The sequence below is a fragment of the Salvelinus namaycush genome, chromosome 28, assembly GCF_016432855.1.
Source record: "Salvelinus namaycush isolate Seneca chromosome 28, SaNama_1.0, whole genome shotgun sequence".
Classification (NCBI taxonomy): Eukaryota; Metazoa; Chordata; class Actinopteri; order Salmoniformes; family Salmonidae; genus Salvelinus; species Salvelinus namaycush.
In genome coordinates this window covers 15,388,196-15,413,664 of record NC_052334.1, presented here as the reverse complement: position 1 = coordinate 15,413,664, position 25,469 = coordinate 15,388,196, and the positions used below count along the sequence as shown (strand labels likewise).

At 44.1% G+C, this 25,469-nt stretch overlaps 1 protein-coding gene across 3 annotated transcripts in view; it reads right to left on the bottom strand.

Moving 5' to 3' along the window:
* Window positions 1–1,734: 1,734 nt before the first annotated feature.
* Window positions 1,735–25,469, bottom strand: part of LOC120023141 (apoptosis-stimulating of p53 protein 1-like) — a 35,877-nt gene continuing 12,142 nt past the window's right edge. Inside the window, exons 1-14 of one of the 3 annotated variants that reach the window (XM_038967134.1) lie at window positions 24,410–25,294; window positions 19,914–20,015; window positions 17,086–17,260; window positions 16,298–16,494; window positions 15,697–15,837; window positions 12,739–12,931; window positions 7,130–7,212; window positions 6,363–6,795; window positions 5,307–6,058; window positions 4,898–5,035; window positions 4,583–4,716; window positions 4,252–4,418; window positions 3,620–3,819; window positions 1,735–3,308 (exon numbers count right to left, since the gene is read on the bottom strand). In XM_038967134.1, coding sequence (XP_038823062.1) covers window positions 3,267–3,308; window positions 3,620–3,819; window positions 4,252–4,418; window positions 4,583–4,716; window positions 4,898–5,035; window positions 5,307–6,058; window positions 6,363–6,795; window positions 7,130–7,212; window positions 12,739–12,931; window positions 15,697–15,837; window positions 16,298–16,494; window positions 17,086–17,260; window positions 19,914–20,015; window positions 24,410–24,511 — 2,859 coding nt within the window. In that variant the 5' untranslated portion in view covers window positions 24,512–25,294 and the 3' untranslated portion in view covers window positions 1,735–3,266. Of the gene's footprint in view, window positions 3,309–3,619; window positions 3,820–4,251; window positions 4,419–4,582; window positions 4,717–4,897; window positions 5,036–5,306; window positions 6,059–6,362; window positions 6,796–7,129; window positions 7,213–12,738; window positions 12,932–15,696; window positions 15,838–16,297; window positions 16,495–17,085; window positions 17,261–18,343; window positions 18,539–19,913; window positions 20,016–24,409; window positions 25,295–25,469 lie in introns of those variants that run through there. The other 2 variants (XM_038967136.1, XM_038967135.1) reach the window with 2 other exon arrangements.

The window sequence follows — 25,469 nt, the reverse complement described above, 5'->3', positions numbered from 1 at the left end:
AGGTCTCCACTGCTTGCAGGGCCTGCTGGTCAGTGACCAGCTCTGATATGATGTTCATGTTGCCCCCCTTACTGCACTCAAAGGCCTGCCTTCACACCGTCTTCGAACCCAGACACTTGGCCTCTGACAATACAACCATCACAGATCATTAGAATGGAATGGAATAGATTTGAATACAACACAATGCTAAATGAAAATCTCAGTTTAATCTCTGTTCTCTTCTCACCTGGTGATGTCAGGGAGGGTGACTATCTTGCTAGCCTTTACTGCTGCGTTAAAACAGTCTGCTCCCTCAGTCTCCACAGATGATGGGCACACTGCCCCAGCCCACCTCCTTACATGTTGGCCATATATCACAAACCCCAGAGGTGCCTTATTACAATTATAAACTGGTTACCAACGTAATTAGAGCAGTAAAAACCTGTGGTATACGGTCTGATATACCACAGCTGTCAGCCCATCAGCATTCAGGGCTCGAAACACCTAGTTTATAATTTGTGATCTAAGTCAGTCATTCTTGAAGTCAAGGCTTCTGGATTTGCCATGATGGCTCAAGTCCCTTGATAGACGATTAGTCAACAACTATGAAAGTCTTCGATCTCCTCTTGAATGGTAGTGCCCATGCGCAAATGCAGGGTTTTATTTTCACACCTATGTGCCCAGTCCACAGAAAAGACAGTAGGCAAGAAGTAGGCTACTATAGTACAATTCATTTTGTAATGGTGCAACTTTGTGACAACCATAACTTACTGCGGCTCTCAGTACATGATTGCTCCTTGACCTTCACAGAAAACTGCACCTGTCAGGCAGATACTGGTCACTGTTTAGCCCAGAGGTGGGATAGATCATAAATCAATTATTAACTCTTGTTTGGTGGACTGTATGAAGACTGTAGCCAATGTCAGCATTGCAAAACGTAAAGTATAACATTCTACACTGAACTAAAATATAACCGCAACATGTAACAATTTCAAAGATTTTACTAATTGAAATACATTCATTAGGCCCTAATCTATGGGTTTCACATGACTGGGAAAACAGTGACAATATGCATGTTTGTCACAGATACCTTTAAAAAAAAAAAAAAAAAAATGAAGTAGGGATGTGGATCAGAAAACCAGTCACTATCTGGTGTGACCACCATTTGCCTCATGAAGCGCAACACATCTCCTTCACATAGACCCTGGTGAGGATGAGGAGCACACTGATGAGCTCCTTGAGACAGGTTCTGACAGTTTGTGCAGCAATTCTTTGGTTGTACAAACCCAAATTTTCATCAGCTGTCAGGGTGGCTGGTCTCAGACAATCCTGCAGATGAAGAAGCCAGACGTGGAGGTCCTGGGCTGGTGTGGTTATACCTGGTCTGCGGTTGTGAGGCTGGTTGGATGTACTGCCAAATTTTCTAAAACGATGTAGAGAAATGAACATTAAATTCTCTGGCATCAGCTCTGGTGGACATTCCTGCAGTCAGCATGCCAATTGCACGCTCCCTCAAAACTTGAGACATCTGTGGCATTGTGTTGTGTGACAAAACTGTACATTTTAGAGTGGCATTTTATTGTCCACAGCACAAGGTGCACATGTGTAAAGATCATGCTGTTTAATCAGACTTTTAATATGCCACACCTGTCAGGTAGATGGATTATATTGGCAAAGGATAAATGCTAACTAACAGGGGATGTAAACAAATTTGTGCACAACATTTTAGAGAAATAAGCTTTTCGTGCATAACATTTCTGGAATATTTTATTTCAGTTTATGAAACATGGGACCAACACTTTACATGTTGCATTCATATTTTTGTTCAGTATATGTTAAAACATGTTTTATTCCCATTAAAGGAAATCATTATTTATTGTGTACATTTACATTTCATTATGCATAGTGTTTGGTGTTCGTTTTGTCACATAAACCATCCCATAGAACTGATGGTAATACACAACCTATAGATCAAGCCAGCATCAGTCAACAGGTAGGCTATACCAAAGATAGTTCAGTATGGCTCAGTGGAGGCTGCTGAGGGGAGGACGTCTCACAATAATGGCTGGAACGGAGCAAATGGAATGGCATCAAACTCATGGAAACCATGTGTTTGATGTTGTTGATACCTTCCCACTGATGCCGCTCCAGCCATTACCACAAGCCCATCCTCCCCAATTAAGGTGCCACCAACCTCCTGTGGTATGGCTATACTCAGTGATCAAAATGTGTATCACTTTGCATGATGGGTATTAAAAAGACAACAACCAACTTGAAACAAAAATAGGGAAAACAAAACAATGTACAAACATCTGCTAAAATGTAACTCAATATGAAAAACTCCAAAGAGATCCAACTATAGGCCTTTTCAGGTGATAAAGCATTTATATACTCTAGGCTTATGAGTGTTTGATGAGTTTAGTTCAAATTCACACCCATAGTTAGCTTCATAGTTATTGCATCTGTAGAAGAGAATGCAGCCACTTTCACTTTCCCTTCCCAGCATTACATCTTCCACTCATTCCTTCAGAACACATTTTGGTTTGCATAAATAACACCAACATTCTATGACTGTTTAGAACATTCCACACACCTTTTAGTAGTTTTAACTGGCCTTCAAAGTCTTTCAATTACACCTTCTGTCACTTTCCTTCCTTTTCTCATCTTGTAAAAACCTGTTCCCTTCTTTCCTCTGCTGAACCCTGTAGATATGACCTCCAGGGTTTGAACTCTGATCGCCTTCAAACAGCACTTACTGCAAAACCCATATTCAATAACTCATGACTGCCGCTGTTCTCTGCTCCCTTTTCTGAGATCGTCACATTTAGGCCTTACTCTGACTGACACACAGGAGACAAACACTGAGTGAGAAGGGAAAGAGGGAAGCTCTGCTCAGAGTATTCTCTGAATGAGGGGTGGTGGCAGGGTGGTGGGAGTCATTGAAAATAAAACAAAAATGTTTTGTTTCATTGCTTCATGCTCCAATGAAGGGCAGGGGGGGACCTTAAAAAAAATGTAGACAGATCTCTGGGCCGTGGATACTGCCTCTACTTCCTCTTTGGTAAGTGACCACCAATTCCAAGCATGTCTGTCTGTCTCTGTCCGGATATGGCCCCCTCTGTCCATGCCCTGGCCCTTGTCCTTTGTTCTGGGGTGACACAGACTGGCAGAGAGAGAGGGCACTGTCCGGGCACAGCCACTGTCTGCAGATCCAATCAGACCCAGCTCTGAGCCCAGTCAGAGCGCAACAACGTGCACTGCCTTCTCAGCAAAGTGCACCGTCTTCTCTATGCCAGAGAACGTTGTCTAGGCTTGATCCTTGGATACAACTGTAAGAAGAAAATGTTACTATTAATTGTATTTTCTGATCATGGAAATTCGTATTCTACAGGCAGGTACAGCAGGGGGTGCCATGTCACAACTTAGGATTTATTACCAAATATTTTGAGATGCCGCTTCAGTCATTTGGGATCCTCATCAATTCAACTAACATTTAATTAGCATCTAATTTCAAACAAGATTGTGGAAATCTATATACAACACATTAACCATAGAACTAAACACAATTATAGGATCTCTATGATATTAACTTCCTAGTGATTCAGACCATAGTTGTATTCATCATGGTGACTAGCCTTACCCCGAGCAGGTTGCGTGGTACGTAGCCCTCCTTGTCATGTAGCCTGGCCCACCACCACTCTGTCTCAGCGTCGTCCCTGCGACTCAGGGTGGTGATGGCGTCTCCCTCGTGGAAGGACAGCTCGTCTGAGCTCTGTGCCTCGTAGTCCCACAGCGCATACACAGACCCTTTATTCATCACCCCCAGCTTCTCCTGCAGCCCTGGCGGACGGACAGAGAGGAAGAGGGTCACTTCACAGTTCTCAGGGGCTTCCAGTGGCGCAGCGGTCTAATGCACTGCATTTCAGTACCAGAGGTGTCACTACAGACCCTGGTTCGATTCCAGGCTGTATCACAACCGACCGTGATTGAGGGGCCCCTCCTTGCCCCTAGTGTAGGATTGGATGGGTACCATCAATAAGGTTGATGCTTTGCCTTGCCTTCATAAAGATTAGATGGAGCTTTCGACATATAGCATATACCTATCCAATTCTACATATCCAAGCACGAGTGTGTAGGGATAAGTGTTGTTTTGGGGACATGGCCCATAGCTCTCCTTTGAGCTCCACAGATCTACAAAAGTGTGTAAGGGTGTAGGGGCTAGGGGTTGTTTGTAGACAGGAGCTGCATGTCTCTCTATACAACACCACTCACCGAAGAGGAACTGGGAACACTGTGTGTATCCGTCCTCCATCTCCTCACACTTATCAGCCGCTGTCTCCACGTCACTGATGGTGGTGGCAAAGATGGCCGCCCCTGACTCCACCAGCAGCTTACAGAGATGCACACTGTTACAGGAGGCCGCACAGTGTAGTGGGGTCCTGAGCACATGACAGACACAAAAGGAGAGACGTTCATGGAGACATTGTGAAGTCTTGACCGTTTTAAATGCAGCTGACCAAAGCTAAGGTAAGGTCAAAGAGAAAGAGGGGAGAGAAAGAGAAAGAAAAGGTCAATGAGAAATGGTCACAGTGTACGTCCTCACCATCCATCGCTGTCAGCAGCATTGACGTTAACTCCAAAGTCGAGCAGGAACTTGACGATGTGGTGACGTCCAGCACATACGGCATTGTGAAGGGGGGTGATGCCCTCGTCATTGGCCGTGCTGGGGTTCTCAACCTGCATGGGGGAAAGGATAAATCAATCACATTTATTTCATGAATCAAATATAAATGTATTGATAAAGCCCTTTTTATATCAACAGTCACAAAAGCCATTAACATTTTTAAAGAGCAGCTGATTTAGGAATATCTCTTCTGGGACAATAAAGTTTGAATTGAATTGACGAGCCTATGATTACCTCATAGATGATCCGCTGCACCAAGTCAAACTCTCCCTCCAGAGAGGCATCCAGTAGCAGGGCCAGAGGGTTGAACTTGACCCGCAGCCCGTGGCCTATCCGCTCTGACTCAGGCTTCTTCAGGTTAGTCTTCTTGATCTGCTGAGACAGAGAAAGTGGAGTTACTCTCTGGCTAATGCACAGGTGGTTGGTGACACCTTAATTGGGGAGGACGGGCTCACAGTAATGGCTGGAACGGAATGAATGGAATGGTATCAAACAAGTGGTTTCCATGTGTTTGATACCATTCCATTTACTCCATTCCAGTCATTATTATGAGCTGTCCTCCCCTCAGCAGCCTCCTGTGGTCTAATGTCATGACTAGGGCAGCATGCTGTTGTATTATGGAGCTGTGGCTCCGCAGGTTGACCTTAGGCAATGCCGGGGGTGTGACAGTCCGGGGAGAGGTTTCTTTCTGCTGGGGAGACGAGGCCTCAGGGATGGGGATGGGCCTGGGAGTGGAGGTGGTGCTAGTAGGACCAGGTTGGTTGTTGTTGTTGTCTTCCAGGCTGGGCTGGGGGGTGGGCATGCGGGGAGCGGTCTCACTGGGGGAGGGTGTCCTCCTCTCATTGGAGTCAGAGGAAGAGGACAGGTGATGGTCTGAGTTGGAACCGTCTGCCGAAGTGACGACCAGGGAAGCTGTCCCGATCAGGTTCCCATTAGACGTTTTGATGTTGTCCATGTCCGGACATCCCAGGACATGACCCATGAAGACGGGCTGGTAGAACGGGGTGCTGTTGCTGCCCTCCATGCCTCCGGCCAGGGAGTTGAAGCGCTGGTACAGGAGCTTCTGGATGTTGGGTCCGGTGGGGCCCTCTGGCTCTGTGATGGAGCTGCGTTTCTTCAGCGGGCGTGGTGCGTTGGCCAGCCGCCGGCGCAGGACCTCTAGGTCGGCGTCGCTCTGGTAGCGCAGCGGGGAGTGGGCCACGGGGGTCAGCTTGGTGGGGCTCAGGGGCCGAGGGATGTTCTCCACACTGGGAGGGGGTAGGAGTCTACCCTCTGTGGTGTTCCCTTCCCTGTCCACCATGTCCTCTCCACTCTCTCCTCCTGGGGACAGGGCCCCATGCTGGAAGGGCACAGGGGAGGGAGAGGTGCTGGAGGGAAGCACGGGTTTCCCATACACTATGAACAAAAGGAGATGGAGATATTAATATAGGACCATACAGATTGAGACCCAACAGGAAAGTCAAGCATGATCTGAATCAGGCCGGGGTTGAAATACTATTTGTTTTCTTCAAATACTTTGAGAGTTTGATTGCAACTCCCTGGAGTGCCTTTGCACGTTTGGAACTATTACATTGGTCCCACTGTGCAAGGCATGCTCAATTAAGTGCAGCTTAATTATTTGAAGGAAATCAAATACTATTAGAACCCAGGTCTGACTGACTTTAAAAAATATATAATGTCCATCGATTGAGGCGTTTACCTGCTTTGACAGCAGACCTGCCTCCTGCTGGGTAGCTCTTGGCTGCTGCAGGCTGCTGCAGGTACATGTGGTAGATGGAGGAGGAGTTCATAGTGGCAGGGCCCTTCCTGGGGGACTGAGGCCTGGAGGAGGACCGGTCTGGGACGTAGGGCCTCACAGCCACAGCCGGCGGGGGGTCAGGCCTCTCCCCCTCCCCCTGGCCTGACTGGGGTGTGGGGCTAGGGTGGACAGAGATACGCTGCTGGATCTGCTGGGAGGAGTAACCAGGAGGTGCTGGGGCTGAACGCTGCCAGGCTAAAGTGGCAGGGGCAGACCTGGTCAGGGAGCTGGTAGAGCAGACTATAGACGGGTGGCCAGTAGGTGCAGGGTAGGTCCCGTAGATGGGTAGTGGTTTGGACACGGATCCTCCTGGTAGCTTACTGAAGTCAAGGCTCTGTGGAGGGAAACACCGTGAACCAGTTAGATTCATTATAGGACAGTAGGAAGGAGAGTCCAAGGAGTGTGTGAAAGAGCCAAAAGTGAATGGCTGCATCTCAATAGTCTTAAGTGGCTTCCTCTACTTGTGTCCTCTCCGTCTGCATTGAATCTAAAAAATACTGGGTCTGTGAAAGCAATATGGTGTAGAAAACCAACCAGGAATTGCTTTTAGTGGTTAGTTATTTAATATCCTTGCAGATGAAAGAGAGGAGATGATGATAGTAAGCCACTTTAGACTATTGAGATGTACCCAATGACTGTAGTAGTGGGAGGTGGAGCAGGGATCTCACCTGGTCTGGGCTGGTGTTCCTCCAATCTGAAGGTTGCATAGAGGAGACACTTTTACTAAGGGTGGACCACACTGCTTCATTGGCTACAGGAGGGGTACACAGAGAGAGAGAGAGAGGGATAGGGTGAGAAAGACAAGACAGAGAAAGTGGTAAAAAAAAAAGACAGCAGGTAGATAGTCTGTGTTCCAGGATAACGGTTAAGAAAGATGAGCTGTGATATTCTAATTGTCTCGAGAAATGATCGACAGAATGTTGATGCTAGTCCAAATGAGCAACGGAAAGTATAGTTACACACACACAACACACTGTCTATTTGAAGAACTAGTCCCTGTAGCTAATACGTTTCAATTTCTAGATCACGTTGCTCTCTTTGCCTTGTGCTCTCATACCTACAGAATGGCACAGTACAGGAACAGCTTGCCCTCCATACCTACAGACTGGCACAGTACAGGAACAGCTTGCCCCCCCATACCTACAGACTGGCACAATACAGGAACAGCTTGCCCTCCATACCTACAGACTGGCACAGTATAGGAACAGCTTGCACTCCATAAACACAGACTGACCTGAGGAACACAGGGTCAGGTCTAATACAAGGTGTATGTGCTGGGTGTATTTTGGTCCCCGATTCTGATCGGGTTAAAGAGATTAGAGTGTCTATCACTCCAAGAGGATAACTCTCTCTCTCTCTCTGAGACATAGTCTGTCTGGAGGTAAACTATTCCCTGTCTGTCTGTCTGCCAGACTTCCTATTAAACCTATTGCAGTGTCTGTGCCAACTAAGCCTAGCCTACTCTCCCTTTCAAACATTACAACTGCCCAGCCCTATTAAAAAGGTGAGCACTAGAAGGACTACACAATATAAGGCTGCATCTGAAATAGGGCTCTGGTCAAAAGTAGGGCTTACACAGTACCAGTCAAACGTTTGGACACACTTACTCATTCAAGAGTTTTTCTTTATTTTTACTATTTTCTACATTTTCAAATAATAGTGAAGACATCAAAACTATGAAATAACACATATAGAATCAAACAAGTGTTATATACTGCATATATATATATATATATTTGAGATTCTTCAAAGTAGCCACCCTTTGCCTTGATGACAGCTTTGCACTCTTGGTATTCTCTCAACCAGCTTCACCTGGAATGCTTTTCCAACAGTCTTGAAGGAGTTCCCACATATTCTGAGCACTTGTTGGCTGCTTGTCCTTCACTCCATCACCCCCCTTCTTGGTCAAATAGCCCTTACACAGCCTGGAGGTGTGTTGGGTCATTGTCCTGTTGAAAAACAAATGATAAGCGCAAACCAGATGGGATGGCGTATCGCTGCAGAATGCTGTGGTAGCCATGCTGGTTAAGTGTGCCTTGAATTCTAAATAAATCACTGACAGTGTCACCAGCAAAGCACCCCCACACCATCACACCTCCTCCTCCATGCTTCACAGTGGGAACCTCACATGTGGAGAGCATCACCTACTCTGTGTCTCACAAAGACATGGCGGTTGGAACAAAAAATCTCAAATTTGGACTCATAAGACCAAAGGACCGATTTTCACCGGTCTAATGTCCATTCCTTGTGTTTCTTGGTCCAAGCAAGTCTGTTCTTCTTATTGGTGTCCTTTAGTAGTGGTTTCTTTGCAGCAATTCGACCATGAATGCCTGATTCACGCAGTCTCCCCTGAACAGTTGATGTTGAGATGTGTCTGATACTTGTACTCTGCGAAGCATTTATTTGGGCTGCAATATGAGGTGCAGTTATTCTAATGAATTTATCCTCTGCAGCAGAGGTAACTCTGGGTCTTCCTTTCCTGTGATGGTCCTCATGAGAGCCAGTTTCATCACAGCGCTTGATTGTTTTTGCAGCAGTACTTGAAGAAACTTTCAAAGTTCTTGAAATTTTCTGGATTAACTGCACCTCAGTCTTAAAGTAATGATGGAAAGTCGTTTCTCTTTGCTTATTTGAGCTGTTCTTGCCATAATATGGACTTGATCTTTTACCAAATAGGGCTATCTTCTGTATAACAACCCTATATTGTCACAGCACAACTGATTGACTCGAACGCATTAAAGAAAGAAATCCCAGAAATTAACTTAACAAGGCACACCTGTTAATTTTTTAATTTCACCTTTATTTAACCAGGTAGGCCAGTTGAGAACAAGTTCTCATTTACAACTGCGACCTGGTCAAGATAAAGCAAAGCAGTGCGACAAAAACAACAACACAGAGTTACACATGGGATAAACAAACGTAGAGTCAATAACACAATAGAAAGGATAAGGGTACGGCTAAAGGCTATAAGAACTGGTTGTCTAGTGCGTTGAAACAGAGAATAAAAGGAGCAGATTTCTGGGTGACGATGAGAGCGGTTGTGTCTCTGGAGGCACCAGTTAAGCCAGGTGAGGTCTCTGCATGTGTGGGGTGTGGGACAAAAGAGCTATCTAAGGCATGTTGGGCGGGGGGCTCTACAGTGAAATAAAACAATAATAACTAACCTAAACAGCAGTAGACAAGGCATATTGACATTAGGGAGAGGCATGTGTAGCCGAGTGATCATAGGGTCCAATGAGCAGCAATAGGTGAGTCAGGGAGAAGTTCGGTAGTCGCTACTATGCTAGGTAAGCTGGAGACACGGCGATTCAGAAAGCTAGCGGGCCGGGGATAGCAGATGGGTCTTCAGCATCGTCGCAACGGAAAAGCCTGTTGAAACCTCCTCGGACAATTAAGTCAGCAGACCAGTCGTGATGGATCGGCTAACTGGTACTTGCTTCGGGACCGAGGCGTTAGCCAGCAGTAGCCACTCAGGTTGTTGCTAGCTAGCTACGATGATCCGGTGTAATGGTCCAGAGAATCCGGAGATGTGGTAGAGAAAAAGCAGTCCCATATGCTCTGGGTTGATATCGCGCTGTGCAGACTGGCAGGTATTGACCGAGCTGAAGCTGGCTGGTGTCCGAGTTAACAACGAAGACCGCTAGCAGTGGCTAACTGACTACTAGCTAGTAAGCTGCTGATGGGGTTCCGGTTCTAAAGTATAAAAACAGCAGAACCGTACCACATTGGGTGAGGCAGGTTGCAGGAAAGTATATTCAGTCCGTAGATGGAAAGTGAGATTAAAATATATACAAAAAACCCCAGAGGAAAATAACTATTTACATGGGACAAGACAAACACACGTCCGACTGCTACGCCATCTTGGTTCAATTGAAATGCATTCCAGGTGATTACCTCATGAAGCTGGTTGAGAGAATGCCAAGAGTGTGCAAAGCTGTCATCAAGGCAAAGGGTGGCTTCATTGAAGAATCTCAAAAAGAAAATATATTTTGATTTGTTTAACACTTTTTTGGTTACTACATGATTCCATGTGTTATTTCACAATGTAAAAAATAGTAAAAATAAATAAAAACCCTGGAATGAGTAGGTGTGTTCAAACTTTTGACTGGTACTGTATATGGAACTGGGTGCCATTTGGGGCGCAGCTCAAGTCCATCAAAGACAACCCATCATTTCACTCTCTACTGTACGTGAGTTCTATTTGTGAGACGTGAGACTATTTGTGAGACGAGATGTTTGGCTTGTTACATTCAAAGAGGTGGAGAACAATGCCGAAGTAACCCCTTCTCTAACGTCATACGTCCATACAAATAAACTATGTTACCTAAGCATTTCCCCTTATTCAATTGAGGCTGCTCATACTGACAGTGGTATTTTGGGCACACAATGACAATGAATTCCAATATAAAGTACCAGTCAAAAGTTTGGACACACCTACTCATTCAAGGGGTTTTCTTTATTTTTACTAGAAGCACATGCAATGGACAAGAAGCATGAGCAATGCAGGTGGAAATCTGTCCTTTGGTCTGATGAGTCCAAATGTGAGATTTTTGGGTCCAACCGCAGTGTCTTTGTGAGATGCAGAGTAGGTGAACGGATGATCTCTGCATGTGTGGTTCCCACCATGAAGCATGGAGGAGGTGGTGTGATGGTGCGTTGATTGTGACACTGTCTGTGATTTATTTAGAATTCAAGGCACACTTAACCAGCATGTCTACCACAGCATTCTGCAGCGAAACGCCATCCCATCTGGTTTGCGCTTAGCGGGACTATCATTTGCTTTATAACAGGACAATGACCCAACACACCTCCAGGCCGGGTAAGGGCTATTTGACCAAGAAGGAAGGAGAGTGATGGAGGGCTGCATCAGATGACCTGGCCTCCACAATCACCCGACCTCAACCCAATTGTGACTGCAGAGTGAAGGAAAAGCAGCCAACAAGTGCTCAGCATATGTGGGAACTGCTTCAAGACTGTTGGAAAAGCATTCCAGGTGAATCTGGTTGAGAGAATGTCACGAGTGTGCAAAGCTGACATTAAGGCAAAGGGTGGCTACTTTGAAGAATCTATAATCTGAAATACATTTTTATTTGTTTAAAGCTTTTTCGGTTACTACATGATGCCATATGTGTTATTTCACAGTTGTGATGTCTTTACTACTATTCTAAAATGTAGAAAATAGTAAAAAATAAATAAAAATACCCTGGAATGTGAAGGTGTGTCCATACTTTTGACTGGTACTGTAAATAAATATATTTTCTAGGCCCAAAAGAAATGGAACCTCACATAGGCCTACTGAAGATGAACACAATAGTTACATAATGATTTCAACCTGTACATATTTTATATAAGGAGGGATGGCAAGGGCGTGGCATTAGTTTTAGGTAGCTGTTATCCTATGCTATGTTGTTGATATAGGGCCCTGTTACTGAGGCCCCACTCAATGTAGTTATCTTTTATTATTTCTTATTGTTGTAGCATTGCCGAGAAGGAACCTGCAAGTAAGCATTTTGTTGGGTGTTAACCATGTGTATCGTGTACATACAACTAAAAACTTGAAATGTGTATTTTATTATAATATAGGGCCCTGTTACTGAGGCCTTGTAACGGAAACCCCACTCAATGTGTATATTTAATCATGTATAAAATAAGGGAAGGCTGTGGAATTGGTTTTAGGTAAAAGTTGTAACTATGTTATACATGCAAGTACAGAACTATCTACATGTATGTTGTTGATATTGAGCCCTGTTACTGAGGCCCCTCTGCTTCTGTTGCCCTAGCCCCTGGCTGCAGACTGTGTCTGCACTGCAGGCCCCTGAGGGGGACCGGGGCCCCTCTCTCATCTCCACGGGGTCCACTATGATGTCTATATCTGAGACCTTCCATTGGACGGAGGGCTTCCTCACGCCGCACCCTTCCTCCTCTGCTGAGCCCGAGACCACGCACAGCGTGGCACCACAACATCAACAACAACACCGACAGAACAGACGATACGAATAAGGGCAGGAGAAGAAGAGGTCCACAGACAGACATGACAGAATAGAGAGGACAGGAAGTTAGAGAACGCTGAGCCAGATTAAAAAAATAAAAAATCTGAATTTTTGTAAAATTTATTTTAGAACTGAAATTTCAGAGAAGTTACCAGCTATGCCATAGCAATCTCAGGACTGTCCAGATCAGATAAACCAAGGTGTCCCAAATAAACAGATATAGTCTGACAGTCAGTAGTCTGAGACTGATAAAGTAGGTAAAGCTGCAGTGTGGCGCAGGGACTGACCTGATTTGGAGCGGCCATGGCTGATGGTGCCAGTCCCAGGGACAAACGGTGGTTTAACGGGGTCTGGGGGCAGAGCGTAGCCCACCTCCTGTCTGCCTGGGACGGGCACCTGGATGTACGGACATACCGCGGCCACGCGGCCTGAGCTGCTGAGGATGGGCTGGGGGGAGGGAGGACCGTTTATCCTGTTAAGCTGTGGAGTGGAGAGAGAGAGGGCAAAATACAATGTCAGCTATACAGTGGGGCAAAAAAGTATTTAGTCAGCCACCAATTGTGCAAGTTCTCCCACTTAAAAAGATGAGAGAGGCCTGTAATTTTCATCATAGGTACACTTCAACTATGACAGACAAAATGAGAAAAAAAATCCAGAAAATCACATTGTAGGATTTTTAATGAATTTATTTGCAAATTATGGTGGAAAATAAGTATTTGGTCACCTACAAACAAGCAAGATTTCTGGCTCTCACAGACCTGTAACTTCTTCTTTAAGAGGCTCCTCTGTCCTCCACTCGTTACCTGTATTAATGGCACCTGTTTGAACTTGTTATCAGTATAAAAGACACCTGTCCACAACCTCAAACAGTCACACTCCAAACTCCACTATGGCCAAGACCAAAGAGCTGTCAAAGGACACCAGAAACAAAATTGTAGACCTGCACCAGGCTGGGAAGACTGAATCTGCAATAGGTAAGCAGCTTGGTTTGAAGAAATCAACTGTGGGAGCAATTATTAGGAAATGGAAGACATACAAGACCACTGATAATCTCCTTCGATCTGGGGCTCCACGCAAGAGCTCACCCCGTGGGGTCAAAATGATCACAAGAACGGTGAGCAAAAATCCCAGAAGTATTTTACCACACGGGGGGACCTAGTGAATTACCTGCAGAGAGCTGGGACCAAAGTAACAAAGCCTACCATGAGTAACACACTACGCCGCCAGGGACTCAAATCCTGCAGTGCCAGACGTCCAGGCCCGTCTGAAATTTGCTAGAGAGCATTTGGATGATCCAGAAGAAGATTGGGAGAATGTCATATGGTCAGATGAAACCAAAATATAACTTTTTGGTAAAAACTCAACTCGTTGTGTTTGGAGGACAAAGAATGCTGAGTTGCATCCAAAGAACACCATACCTACTGTGAAGCATGGGGGTGGAAACATCATGCTTTGGGGCTGTTTTTCTGCAAAGGGACCAGGACGACTGATCCGTGTAAAGGAAAGAATGAATGGGGCCATGTATCGTGAGATTTTGAGTCAAAATCTCCTTCTATCAGCAAGGGCATTGAAGATGAAACGTGGCTGGGTCTTTCAGCATGACAATGATCCCAAACACACCGCCCGGGCAACGAAGGAGTGGCTTCGTAAGAAGCATTTCAAGGTCCTGGAGTGGCCTAGCCAGTCTCCAGATCTCAACCCCATAGAAAATCTTTGGAGGGAGTTGAAAGTCCGTGTTGCCCAGCAACAGCCCCAAAACATCACTGCTCTAGAGGAGATCTGCATGGAGGAATGGGCCAAAATACCAGCAACAGTGTGTGAAAACCTTGTGAAGACTTACAGAAAACATTTGATCTCTGTCATTGCCAACAAAGGTTATATAACAAAGTATTGAGATAAACTTTTGTTATTGACCAAATACTTATTTTCCACCATAATTTGCAAATAAATTCATAAAAAATCCTACAATGTGATTTTCTGGATTTTTTTTTCTCATTTTGTCTGTCATAGTTGAAGTGTACCTATGATGAAAATTACAGGCCTCTCTCATCTTTTTAAGTGGGAGAACTTGCACAATTGGTGGCTGACTAAATACTTTTTTGCCCCACTGTACTTCCACAGCCAAAGGAGCGGTGGTTCAAATCACAATGATTACAGAGAATTGTTGAGAGACAGAGGGCAGTCAACTACCTAAATACGTGTTAACAGTGCCTAGTGAAATTATCAGCATTTTGTTGCCTTTAATTTGGAAAATTAAAATGCTAGTTTTTAAGGCAGCAAAATGTGAAAACTTTGTGTACTTTCACTACACAGTATTTAGGCATGCTATGCTACTGTGTACACTGGCAGTCTGTATGTATGAGAGTGAGTGGGAACACAAAGCAAATTGAATGCAGTCTATCACAGTGCCATCTGTTTTGTCACCAAAGCCCCATATACTACCCACCACTGCGACCTGTATGCTCTCGTTGGCTGGTCCTCGCTACATATTCGTCGCCAAACCCACTGGCTCCAGGTCATCTATAAGTCTTTGCTAGGTAAAGCTCCGCCTCACTGGTCACCATAGCAACACCCACCCGTAGCACGCGCTCCAGCAGGTATATTTCACCGGTCATCCCCAAAGCCAACACCTCATTTGGCCGCTTTTCCTTCCAGTTCTCTGCTGCCAATGACTGGAACGAATTGCAAAAATCTGAGACTTATATAAGTTGGAGACTTATATCTCCTTCACTAACTTTAAGCGTCAGCTGTCAGAGAAGCTTACTGATCGCTGCAGCTGTACACAGCCCATCTGTAAATAGCCCATCCAACCAACTACCTACCTCATCCCCATATTTGTTTTTCTGCTCTTTTGCACACCAGTATTTCTACTTGTACATCCTCATCTGCACATTTATCACTCCAGTGTAAATTTCTAAATTGTAATTACTTCGCCACTATTGGCCTATTTATTGTCTTACCTCCTTACTTCATTTGCACACACTGTATACAGATTTTTCTATTGTGTTATTGACTGTACGTTTATTTATCCCATGTGTAACTCTCTGTTGTCGTTTTTGCCGCACTGCTTTGCTTTATCTTGGCCAGATCGCAGTTGTAAATGAGAACTTGTTCTTAACTGGCCTACCTGGTTAAATAAAGGTTAAATAAAATAAATTTTTTAAAAAAGGTATTGAGATAGAAGCTTCCCAGAGATACTCAATCTGAGAGTTTCTTCCTGTGGGGTTGATCTCTTTTTGACGTGCCTCTGTTTTTTTCTTGTGCAGGCGCTCGCGAAGGTCCCCAATGCGCTTGTCCATCATAGTCACCTCCGTGTTGCGCTTATTCAGCAGCTCCTTGTTCTGCTGCAGCCTGCCACTATGCTCCGTGTTCAGCTTGTTACGCACCTGACAGAGACAGAGGGAACATGGAACAGAATGGCTGTGAGTCACACCAGGAGGCAGATGGATGGGCAACGTGCGCCCTGTCCTGTCTCTGTTTAACCATGCCCTGGCAGGATGAGGAATGGAGAGACAAAGCTGCACATCTATTACGTCAGCGTCGCAAATAATCTTCAGAATGAAAATGTCAGCCTCTCATCTAATCTCCTCTCCTTCACATCTGCTCTGCAGCTGGATGACATCATCTGGAACTTCCTAACAAAATGTGAATCTGAAGTGCCATTTTATAGTGTCATTGCTTGTTGTATTACGTAAAAATAAATGTCACATCAAGCTTTCTCTCTGATGACATGTACAGTACTTCTGAGCAGACAGTGTACATTATACAGTGTACATTATGCAGTAGTACCCAAAATATACTTTTAGAACAGCCGAAGCAAGCACACATTTTCTTCAGGAAATGTACCTGTAGTTCCTGGTAGAGTTTACGTAGCTCCAGAGCGGCGGTGCCAGTGAGAGGTCCTCCTAGGGGCTGCAGGCCGTTGAGACGTCCCCTCCTCAGGTCCTCCAGCTGCTGGGTGAGCTGGTCCACCTTCACCACAGCTGACTGCAGCTCTGCCTGCTTCTCCTGGAACTGCCCACTCACATGCTGGATCTCAGCCGCTGCATGAGGAGCAGAGAGGAGACGCAGTACACTGTGAGATACAGACTAGCTGTGTGTTTGAGTGTGTTGGGAGAAATCAAAACATAGATGTTTCAAGTCTGATGGTGTATGAGAGAAGAGTGAATAGAGTGTATTGGAAAGTTGTGGACTGGATGGACAACTCCCCTTTCTCCTGAGTACCAGTATCAGAATGTGTCAGACAGGGTGCAGCCCTGGATGTTATACAGGACAGAACTACACCCTGCTACAGTATGAACATAGGGACTTTAAGGCACCCAGACACACCCAGTTCTAGACCACAACATGGGGAGGGTCAGTTTCCAGGCTCACTGACAGAACTAGGGAAAGAGATGACATCATGGACAGCTGAACGGGGCCTAGATTCCACTATGCTGGGGTTCTCCGTCAGAAGAGGCTGGTGGGAGGAGCTATCGTAGAACAGGCTCATTGTAACGGCTGGAATGGAATAAATGGAACGGTATCAAACTCTGTTCCATCTATTCCATTCCAGCCATTACAATGAGCCTGTTCTCCTATAGCTCCTCCCACCAGGAGGAGTGTGCGTTTGCATCCTGCATCACATGGCTTACACAGGTTGCCATTGATGAGCTTGCTGTAGTCCACCTGGCCCCTCATGGCACGGATCTTCTTTAGTTTGGCCTCCTGACTCTCAACTCGCCCCTTCAACCTCTGTAGCTTCTCAGCCTCTGACACTGTCTGGCCCTGTCTGTGGTCCTGCTGCTGCAGGTACCTCAGACGCTGCTCCTGAAAGGAGAGGAGGGGAAAGGAGGAGAGGACCGAGAGAGGGAGGGAGGAGAGAGGACAGGAGAGGGCGGAGAGAGAGGACAGAGTAAGAGGACAGGAGAGCAGGGTTGGGTTGGGTTGGAGGAACAGAAGGGAACAATGAGTTACAGATGTGGGGAGGGAAAATGTAGTGAAACATTCCTCCACTTCATTCAAGCACAGTGCAATGACAGATAAAATTACACAAACTGACGCGTGCGCGCACACACACACACACACACACACACACACAATGACCTGCTTTTAGAAATAACTTTCACACACACACACCTCAGTTCGCACAGAAGAGAATTGAAAGGAACAAAAGATGAAGAGGAATGAGAAGTTAAAGGAAAAAGAAGGTAATAAAAAGGATTGAGAAAAGAGGGAGCAAGAGACACACATTAAATACAATCCTATTCAGCTAACACAGTGGGCCTCAACACACCAGCTCGCAGAGAAGAGAGAATACACCCCAAAAAAGTATCTTATCACAATAGGAAAAGGGCTTTGCCAATACATGTTTTTTCCAATACAAAAAAATACCAGCCTTGCAAATAATACTCACATACATAGAAAATCTAAATAACGGGAAGTGAATCCATACATACCAAATACACACAAGTGGTGGAGTAAGAGAATGAAGGAAAAAGGAATCAGTATGTGAATGAGAGTGAATGAAAGGGATTGCAAGACTACGTGGTGGTGACAAGCATTTTCAGGTCTGCTCTAGAATGAGCAAACACAGTACAGGCTCTGACAGAGAGAGACAGAGTAGGACAGGGAGTGTTGCCTAAACACAATTTACTGTTCAATAGAAGGAGCTCAATACAAACTCACACACATTAATACACACCGCTAATACACTGAACAAATATGACTCACTAAAACGCTGTGTAGCTTATACAGTCAATCTACACTGAGCCTCTAGGAGTCCACTTCATCACCATTATTACCCTCATCATTACAATCATCCACAGAGTAAGGCATCATGGCTTTTCAAAGAACAGAAAACATTGGAACATTTGCAGTGTTCCTTCAGCCCCATCATAAAATCATATTTACCTTCAGAATGAGAAATATCAGTCAAAACCTAACCCACAACCGGATCCAAACTCCTTGTAAAGGAAATGTGATGATCAATGAAACACTAAAGAATACGTGACAAGATGTCCCCTTGATGTCATGAGACACGTAAATGCTTTCCTGGTGCTAAATTAGAGTTTCCAGTATGTTCTGACTTAGATATTCCTGGGAAGTGACCAGTGCGCTGGGTGTGGTAAAATACTGTTCAACCCTCTAGGTTCCTCTCCGTCTTCTCCCCTTCTTGAGACAACACACTTCCTTCTCAGCAGCTGGCTGCTCACTGCTGACCTAATTTCCTGCCGGACATCTAGTCCCTTCCTGTTGTTGTCACTGGCAACGCACGCAGCCACCTCCCACAATGACCGCACTAACCTTAGTAACCATGGCCTTGTACCTAGATCGTGACTGAACCCATCCTCACATACAAGCTGATCTAGGAACTGCTTGTTGTGTTTAAATGACCACAGAGACCACAACAAGCTGACCACAGCACATGTGACCAGATTAACCACAGACCATGTGACCAGATCAACCACAGACCGTGTGAACTATATCCCATTCCATCAACCAATCAAAGAGCAAGCAGAAGCAGAAGCACAGTGGTCAGTAAAACCTCCTTAGAAGGAGGAAACCTAGAGGAACCAGGTTCATCCACTCTTCCCCCTGTCTGAGACCCCAGTAAATCATCTCCCCAGTCCTCCCCATTCTGGCCAGTTACCTATAGAGGGAATAGAGTGCCATGTCAAATGGATCCCTGGTGACATATGTATGGCCCAGCCCAGACAGTGGAAGCTGAGGATCCATCTATAGATCTATAACATATAGACCTGCTCTCTGACCGGGTGTCTGTCCCCCAGCCCAGTGGAAGCTGAGGATCTATATATTACATAACTATATAACTATTGGGCGGCAGGTAGCCTAGTGGTTAGAGCGTTGGGCCAGTAACCGAAAGGTTGCAAGATCGAAATCCCCAAGCTGACAAGGTAAAGATTTGTCGTTCTGACCCCTGAACAAGGCAGTTAACCCACTGTTCCTAGGCCGTCATTGTAAATAACAATTTGTTCTTAACTGACTTGCCTAGTTAAATAAAAAATATATAGATGAGCCTTCTGACCCACACGTTGACTGGCTGGAGCCCACAGAGAGAGGCTGAAACCTGAGCCAATCCAGAAAAACTGCCTGTGACCAATCAGAATGATTTACACTCTGGACACTCAAACAGCACCGATCCCACAACACAACGAGGCCACGTTCAGTAGGCACCAATTGGATGAAAAAGGGACTGAAATAAAAGGGACTACCCCAGACTTGTCCAATGAGAAAAGCTTTAAAACATTTTGCTACGGCGTGCTCTAACTGACACAGCACAGCCACTCAACTCAGAGGGTAAAAACTTTGAGCTTGGCAGAAATCTCAGAGGTGTAGACACCAGTGGGTTTTCTGAATGCGAGGTCAATACGGTTTGCGGTATTGCGGTTGGAAAGGAGGTTTATCACAGAGAGGTCAATAATGATGTTAATGGTTTATATTATTGTCTGTGTTCTAGTACCTTGGCAACCAGCATCTGCTGTTTGGTCTCGATCTGTTGCTGTTGCCGTGTGGCCATCTCCTGCAGCTCCGACAGAGTCAGCTCCACGCAAGGGTTCCCCACCTACACATACGAGACAGAGACATAGAACACGCTCAAAATGTGGGCCCTCTCAACCAACACACACATAAAACATTAGGCAATAGAGTTACAGAGACTGGTGTAGGCAGCAGGAGATCTAAATAACAACGTCAAACAAAGAGAACATATCTGTCTTATGGAAGACAAGTCTCTATAGCATCAAAAAAGCAAAAGCAGAACTGTCCTCTTTGATGTAAAGTTAGAGGACTCATACAGTAGTTTTGTGACATAAAAAATGAATATCAAACAGAATATCATATACATTTTAATATCAAACAGTATGCTCATGACATTTAAAGGTTTTCTGCTGACCCATGATGCTGAGTGCAGGGTGTGTGCCACACAAAGCTATCAAAAAGAATAAGGCGATTCCATGCCAGGACAGGGCAAAAATGATTTGTTCTGGCAATTTTCACATACAAAATTCATTGGGAGGAAGGATGTTTGACATGCTTTTTAATTTGTATTACAAACAATTTAAGAGAAAATTATGATGAAAGTGGCCATTTTAGGCCCTTTTTAGACCTACTGTATACATGTCTCCTGTAAGACCCTGTGATCTGTACATGATACAGACATCATCTTGGTGTCATTATACTCCTTATAGTGTGCTCTCAAATATGTAGTATGTCTAGATTCAGATTTTTTTTAAATAATAAAATAAAATCACATTAATTTATTCAACATTACAAATATTAATAAGAATATCTCAAAAGTACCCTTTTTGATTTAGCTTATTTTTAGACATATTGGTTTGGAACAATATACTTTTAATTACATTATCCATTTCATACATAGCAATTTACGTTATAGGTCAGGGTTCCCCAACTGGCGGCCCGTGGGCCGAATTTGGTCCAGCAGTGATTACATTTGCACCCCCAAGTTTTCAGAGCTAAAAAAATCAAATAATAATTATTGTAAAAACACCAACAAATCAGCTCCAAGTGACTTTATTTTTTGAAAATCTGTTACAAAGTATTCCCACACACAATAGAGCGATATAACTGATTGTACAAAACATTAAGAACACCTGCTCTTTCCATGACATAGACTTTAAGCCTTGAGACAATTGAGACATGGATTGTGTATGTTTGACATTCAGAGCATGAATGGGAAAGACAAAAGATTTAACTGCCTTTGAATGGGATATGGTAGTAGTAGGTGCCAGGCGCACCGGTTTGTGTCAAGAACTGCAACACTGCTGGGTTTTTCATGCTCAACAGTTTCCCATGTGTATCAAGAATGGTCCACCACTCAAAGGAGATTCAGCCAACGTGTGGGAAGCATTAGAGTCAACATGGGCCAGAATCCCTGTGGAACTCGACACCTTGTAGTGCTCAGATGAATTAAGGATGTTCTGAAGGCAAAAGGGGGTGCAACTCAATATTAGGAAGATGTTGATTTACGAGCCTAATGTTTATACACTCAGTGTATGTGATCGTATACAAATGTAAGGAAGGTTTGAAATTATTATGCTTTAGTCAAATATTATACCTGTTTGGCCTTCTTGCGGTCACATCGGCCCATGGCTGAATCTAGTTGATGATCACGGTTGTTAGGTCATTAACCAATCACAGCCCTCCTTTAGGATTGCACATTCAGCAAATTGCAAGCAGAAGGAGTTCCCTTTTAATTCATTTTCCCATTCACTGTGTTGGTGGTTCTCCTAAAATTGCTCATAATTTCATAATTAGCAGAGCACACTCTGTAAATGTGATGAACTTGTAGAGTATATTGTTCCAAACAATAGGTCTTAAAGCTGAGATCCATGAAAGGTGAAACAGCGCCACTGGTCACCCCAGGTGCATTTGTTATTGTTTTTTTTGTTTTGTTTTTTTTAAGTAGGAGATGAGCATCCAGCAACGTAATAAAAATATTGCAGTACTCTGCTGTTCTATCGCACGTGCAATGATGTCCGAGGTAATAACGTCTTTGTTGTTGTAATTTCACCAACAGAAGTGGCAGTTTGACCGCATCGGATTTCAACTTTAAAATTAACAAAAAGGGTACTTTTGAGATATTTATATTTACAGTACCAGTCAAAAGTTTGGACACACCTACTCATTTAAGGATTTTTCTTTATTTTTACATTGTAGAATAATAGTGAAGACTACCACAGCATTCTGCATCGATACGCCATCCCATCTGGTTTGTGCTTAGTGGGACTATCATTTGTTTTTCCAACAGGACAATGACCCAAAACACACCTCCAGGCTGTGTAAGGGCTATTTGACCAAGAAGGAGAGTGATGGTGTGCTGCATCAGATGACCTGGCCTCCACAATCACCCGACTTCAACCCAATTGAGATGGTTTGGGATGAGTTGGACCACAGAGTGAAGGAAAAGCAGCCAACAAGAGCTCAGCATATGTGGGAACTCCTTCAAGACTGTTGTAAAAGGATTCCAGGTAAAGCTGGTTGAGAGAATGCCAAGAGTGTGCAAAGCTGTCATCAAGGCAAAGGGTGGCTACTTTGTAGAATCTCAAATATAAAACATATTTTGATTTGTTGAACACTTTTTTTTGGTTACTACATGATTCCATGTGCTATTTCATAGTTTTGATGTCTTCACTATTATTCTACAATATAGAAAATAGTAAAAAATAATAATAATTTAAAAAACTTGAATGAGTAGGTGTCCAAACTTTTGACTGGTACTGTATGTTGAATAAATTGTGAATTGTTTTATTTCAGAATCTAGACATACTACATATTTGAGAGCAAAATGACACCAAGATGATGTCTGTATCATGTGCGGTTCACAGATCATAAGGTCTTACAGGAGGCATGTACATAACAAATATTTGTCATAGAAATTTTAAAAGCATTTAAAACATCCTTCCCATCCTTTTTTTAAACCTTTATTTAACTAGGCAAGTCAGTTAAGAACAAATTCTTAACTGCCTTGTTCAGGGGCAGAACAACAGATTTTTACTTTGTCAGCTCGGGGTTCGATCTTGCAACCTTCCGATTACTAGTTCAAAGCTCTAACCACTAGGCTACCTGCCACCCTCAATGAAGTTTCTATGTGAATATTGACAGAATAATCTGAGATACCAAAACTATTTTTGGGCTGTCTTGGCATGGAATCGCTGAATAATGCTTTTTTTTAAAGAAAAAATTATAATAATTCTCAGCGCACGCAAGCATGCTCACATCACACAGTGCTCACACACCAACAATCTTCATTGGACCACTAGGAAATGTCTGTTTTCCTGAACAGGAAGCTTTTAGTCCTGCCATGTCCTGTGATTGTGTGTAGTCACTGATTAACAAACACAATACTCGGTGTGTGTGTGTGTCTGTAACAATGAGAGGTGCCTCTAAGTGGTCCATTCAGTCATGCATCAGTCAACGGAACTGTCAAGTGTTGCCTGTCACATCAAGAGTTCCTGGAATACATGACAATACAATTCAACAGTGGAACGTTGCATCCATCCCCAGAAGGATGGATAGAATGAGTACTACACTGATCATTATAGACTAGTGGGCCTATGGGCAGAGTTGCCCTCATTCAGCAACAAATTCTCCTCATCAGTCAAATGGGGTTTGAAAAGACCACTGAAAGCAGGCTTGGTTGCATTTTAACAGAGCTGTAGAGTAGCTTTAACTGACATAGCTTCAAACAGACGTTAGAACAGTACCTATATCGTCAAAGTCTAAGTACCTGCTGTCAGTCTTTTAACGCGTCTGTCAATGTCAGTTAAACAGCAGGAAAGCAGGAGTCAGTCAGGGTCTAATGCAAGGTAAGGGAAATTGTCAAAAATGCTACAGTGCATTTCCGTCACGTCAAACCATGACATAACTGCTGATATTAGAAAACAAGTGTAGGATCAGAATGCTGCATCACCCCTCCTACCATATGAAGGACCATGCCACTGTAGTGTACCTTCAATGTTTCATCTATGGGAATAGACATAGCTGCCGACTATAGCACGAAGTTTAAGTCACATTACACATGAATGGGGATCCTAAGAATAAACATGTAGGCTTTAATTAACAGAACATATCTTACACATTTCAATTGCACACAATAAATGGACAGCTATGCCAATATTTCAATGCAAAAATCAGTGCCACTTCACAATATTTCTATACAACATTCATTAAATTATGCAATTATGGCATTACATGATCATTAAAATCATGAAAAATGCTGATATTCAAAATATTCTCTTATTTGCTTTTTATTCCATCCTTATGTTACATAACATATACTTTTCTCCGCTCAGGATATATACAATGAAATGCTATACAAATCAATAACACCACATGGAAAGCCTTATAGGCAGAGACAACGATGTGACTGACCTGCACGGAGAAACTTCACACCATGACAAAACATCAAAGCTATTTAATTTAAATAGGTTTTATTACCTGGTGGGCGTCCCATGTAATTCTGCAAGATCGCACCTTCATTTTGCTGCATTGTCCTTCAACTGTAAATTCCTGTACAGCCTCAACATGTTTCCACTCCATTTTTTCTAGCAAATAGTTCCTCTGCTAATCCAGAAAATGTAGCGCCGTATCGGCGCCACTGAATGACAATGCACTAATGAATGACAATGACAATGCACTGAATGACAATGCACTAATGCACTAATGCACTTCCTCTGGCTCGAGGAGCGCGGTTGGTTAGTCCCCTGCTGTCCCGGTTACAAGCGTTCGCACGCTGATCTACAAATCAGTAAACAGAGGGGGCGAGAATCAACGGGATAGTTGTCACATCTATTTAGGCCTGGCGGATAACGGATCGTATTTGTCTTTCTCTGTATGTCCCAAATGTTTCTACAACAAAAAACCCTATCTCAATATAAAAAAATGTACGTAGGCTAAGAACATCTAAAACATGTAGCCTATCAAAAGCGCCCATTCTTCGTCGCTGACGTGACTTTGTGACAGCATACATTTTTCACCCCTGTGCAGGTTTTGTTCCAATTTTGAAGTGCCAGGAGTTCTTTCCACTACTCCCTCTCTCCTCTCTCTGCTGCTGGAGCCAGACTGCCGGACGAGTACACCCCCCTCCCTCTTCCAAGCTGCTGCTGCCATAAAGTCCCTGCGCCACAGCTGTCTGGCAGACAGAATCCGGGACCCTCCAGATGCGCACAGGGATTTAGGGGAAACCTTGTATCATTCACAAGCTTTCATGCATCATATTCTAAAATTGCTGTGATCTCAGGAATAGGCACACTGATTACACTTCTAGCATGTAAATGTAATTCTCAATAGAGCCTCAGAGTCAAGGCTTTATCATAGTCCAAAAAGCAATTTCTCCAACTGCCAGGAGATGCGCATTCGGGCGTTGGGCGAGGGACCAAAATTGTAATAAACTATTAAAATACTCAGCGACATCCAGTTATGAAGAACCAATCGACGCTCACTATAGTCTCCAGACCCGACTGGCTTGCCTGTTGATACCTAGCACTACCTAGGTTGC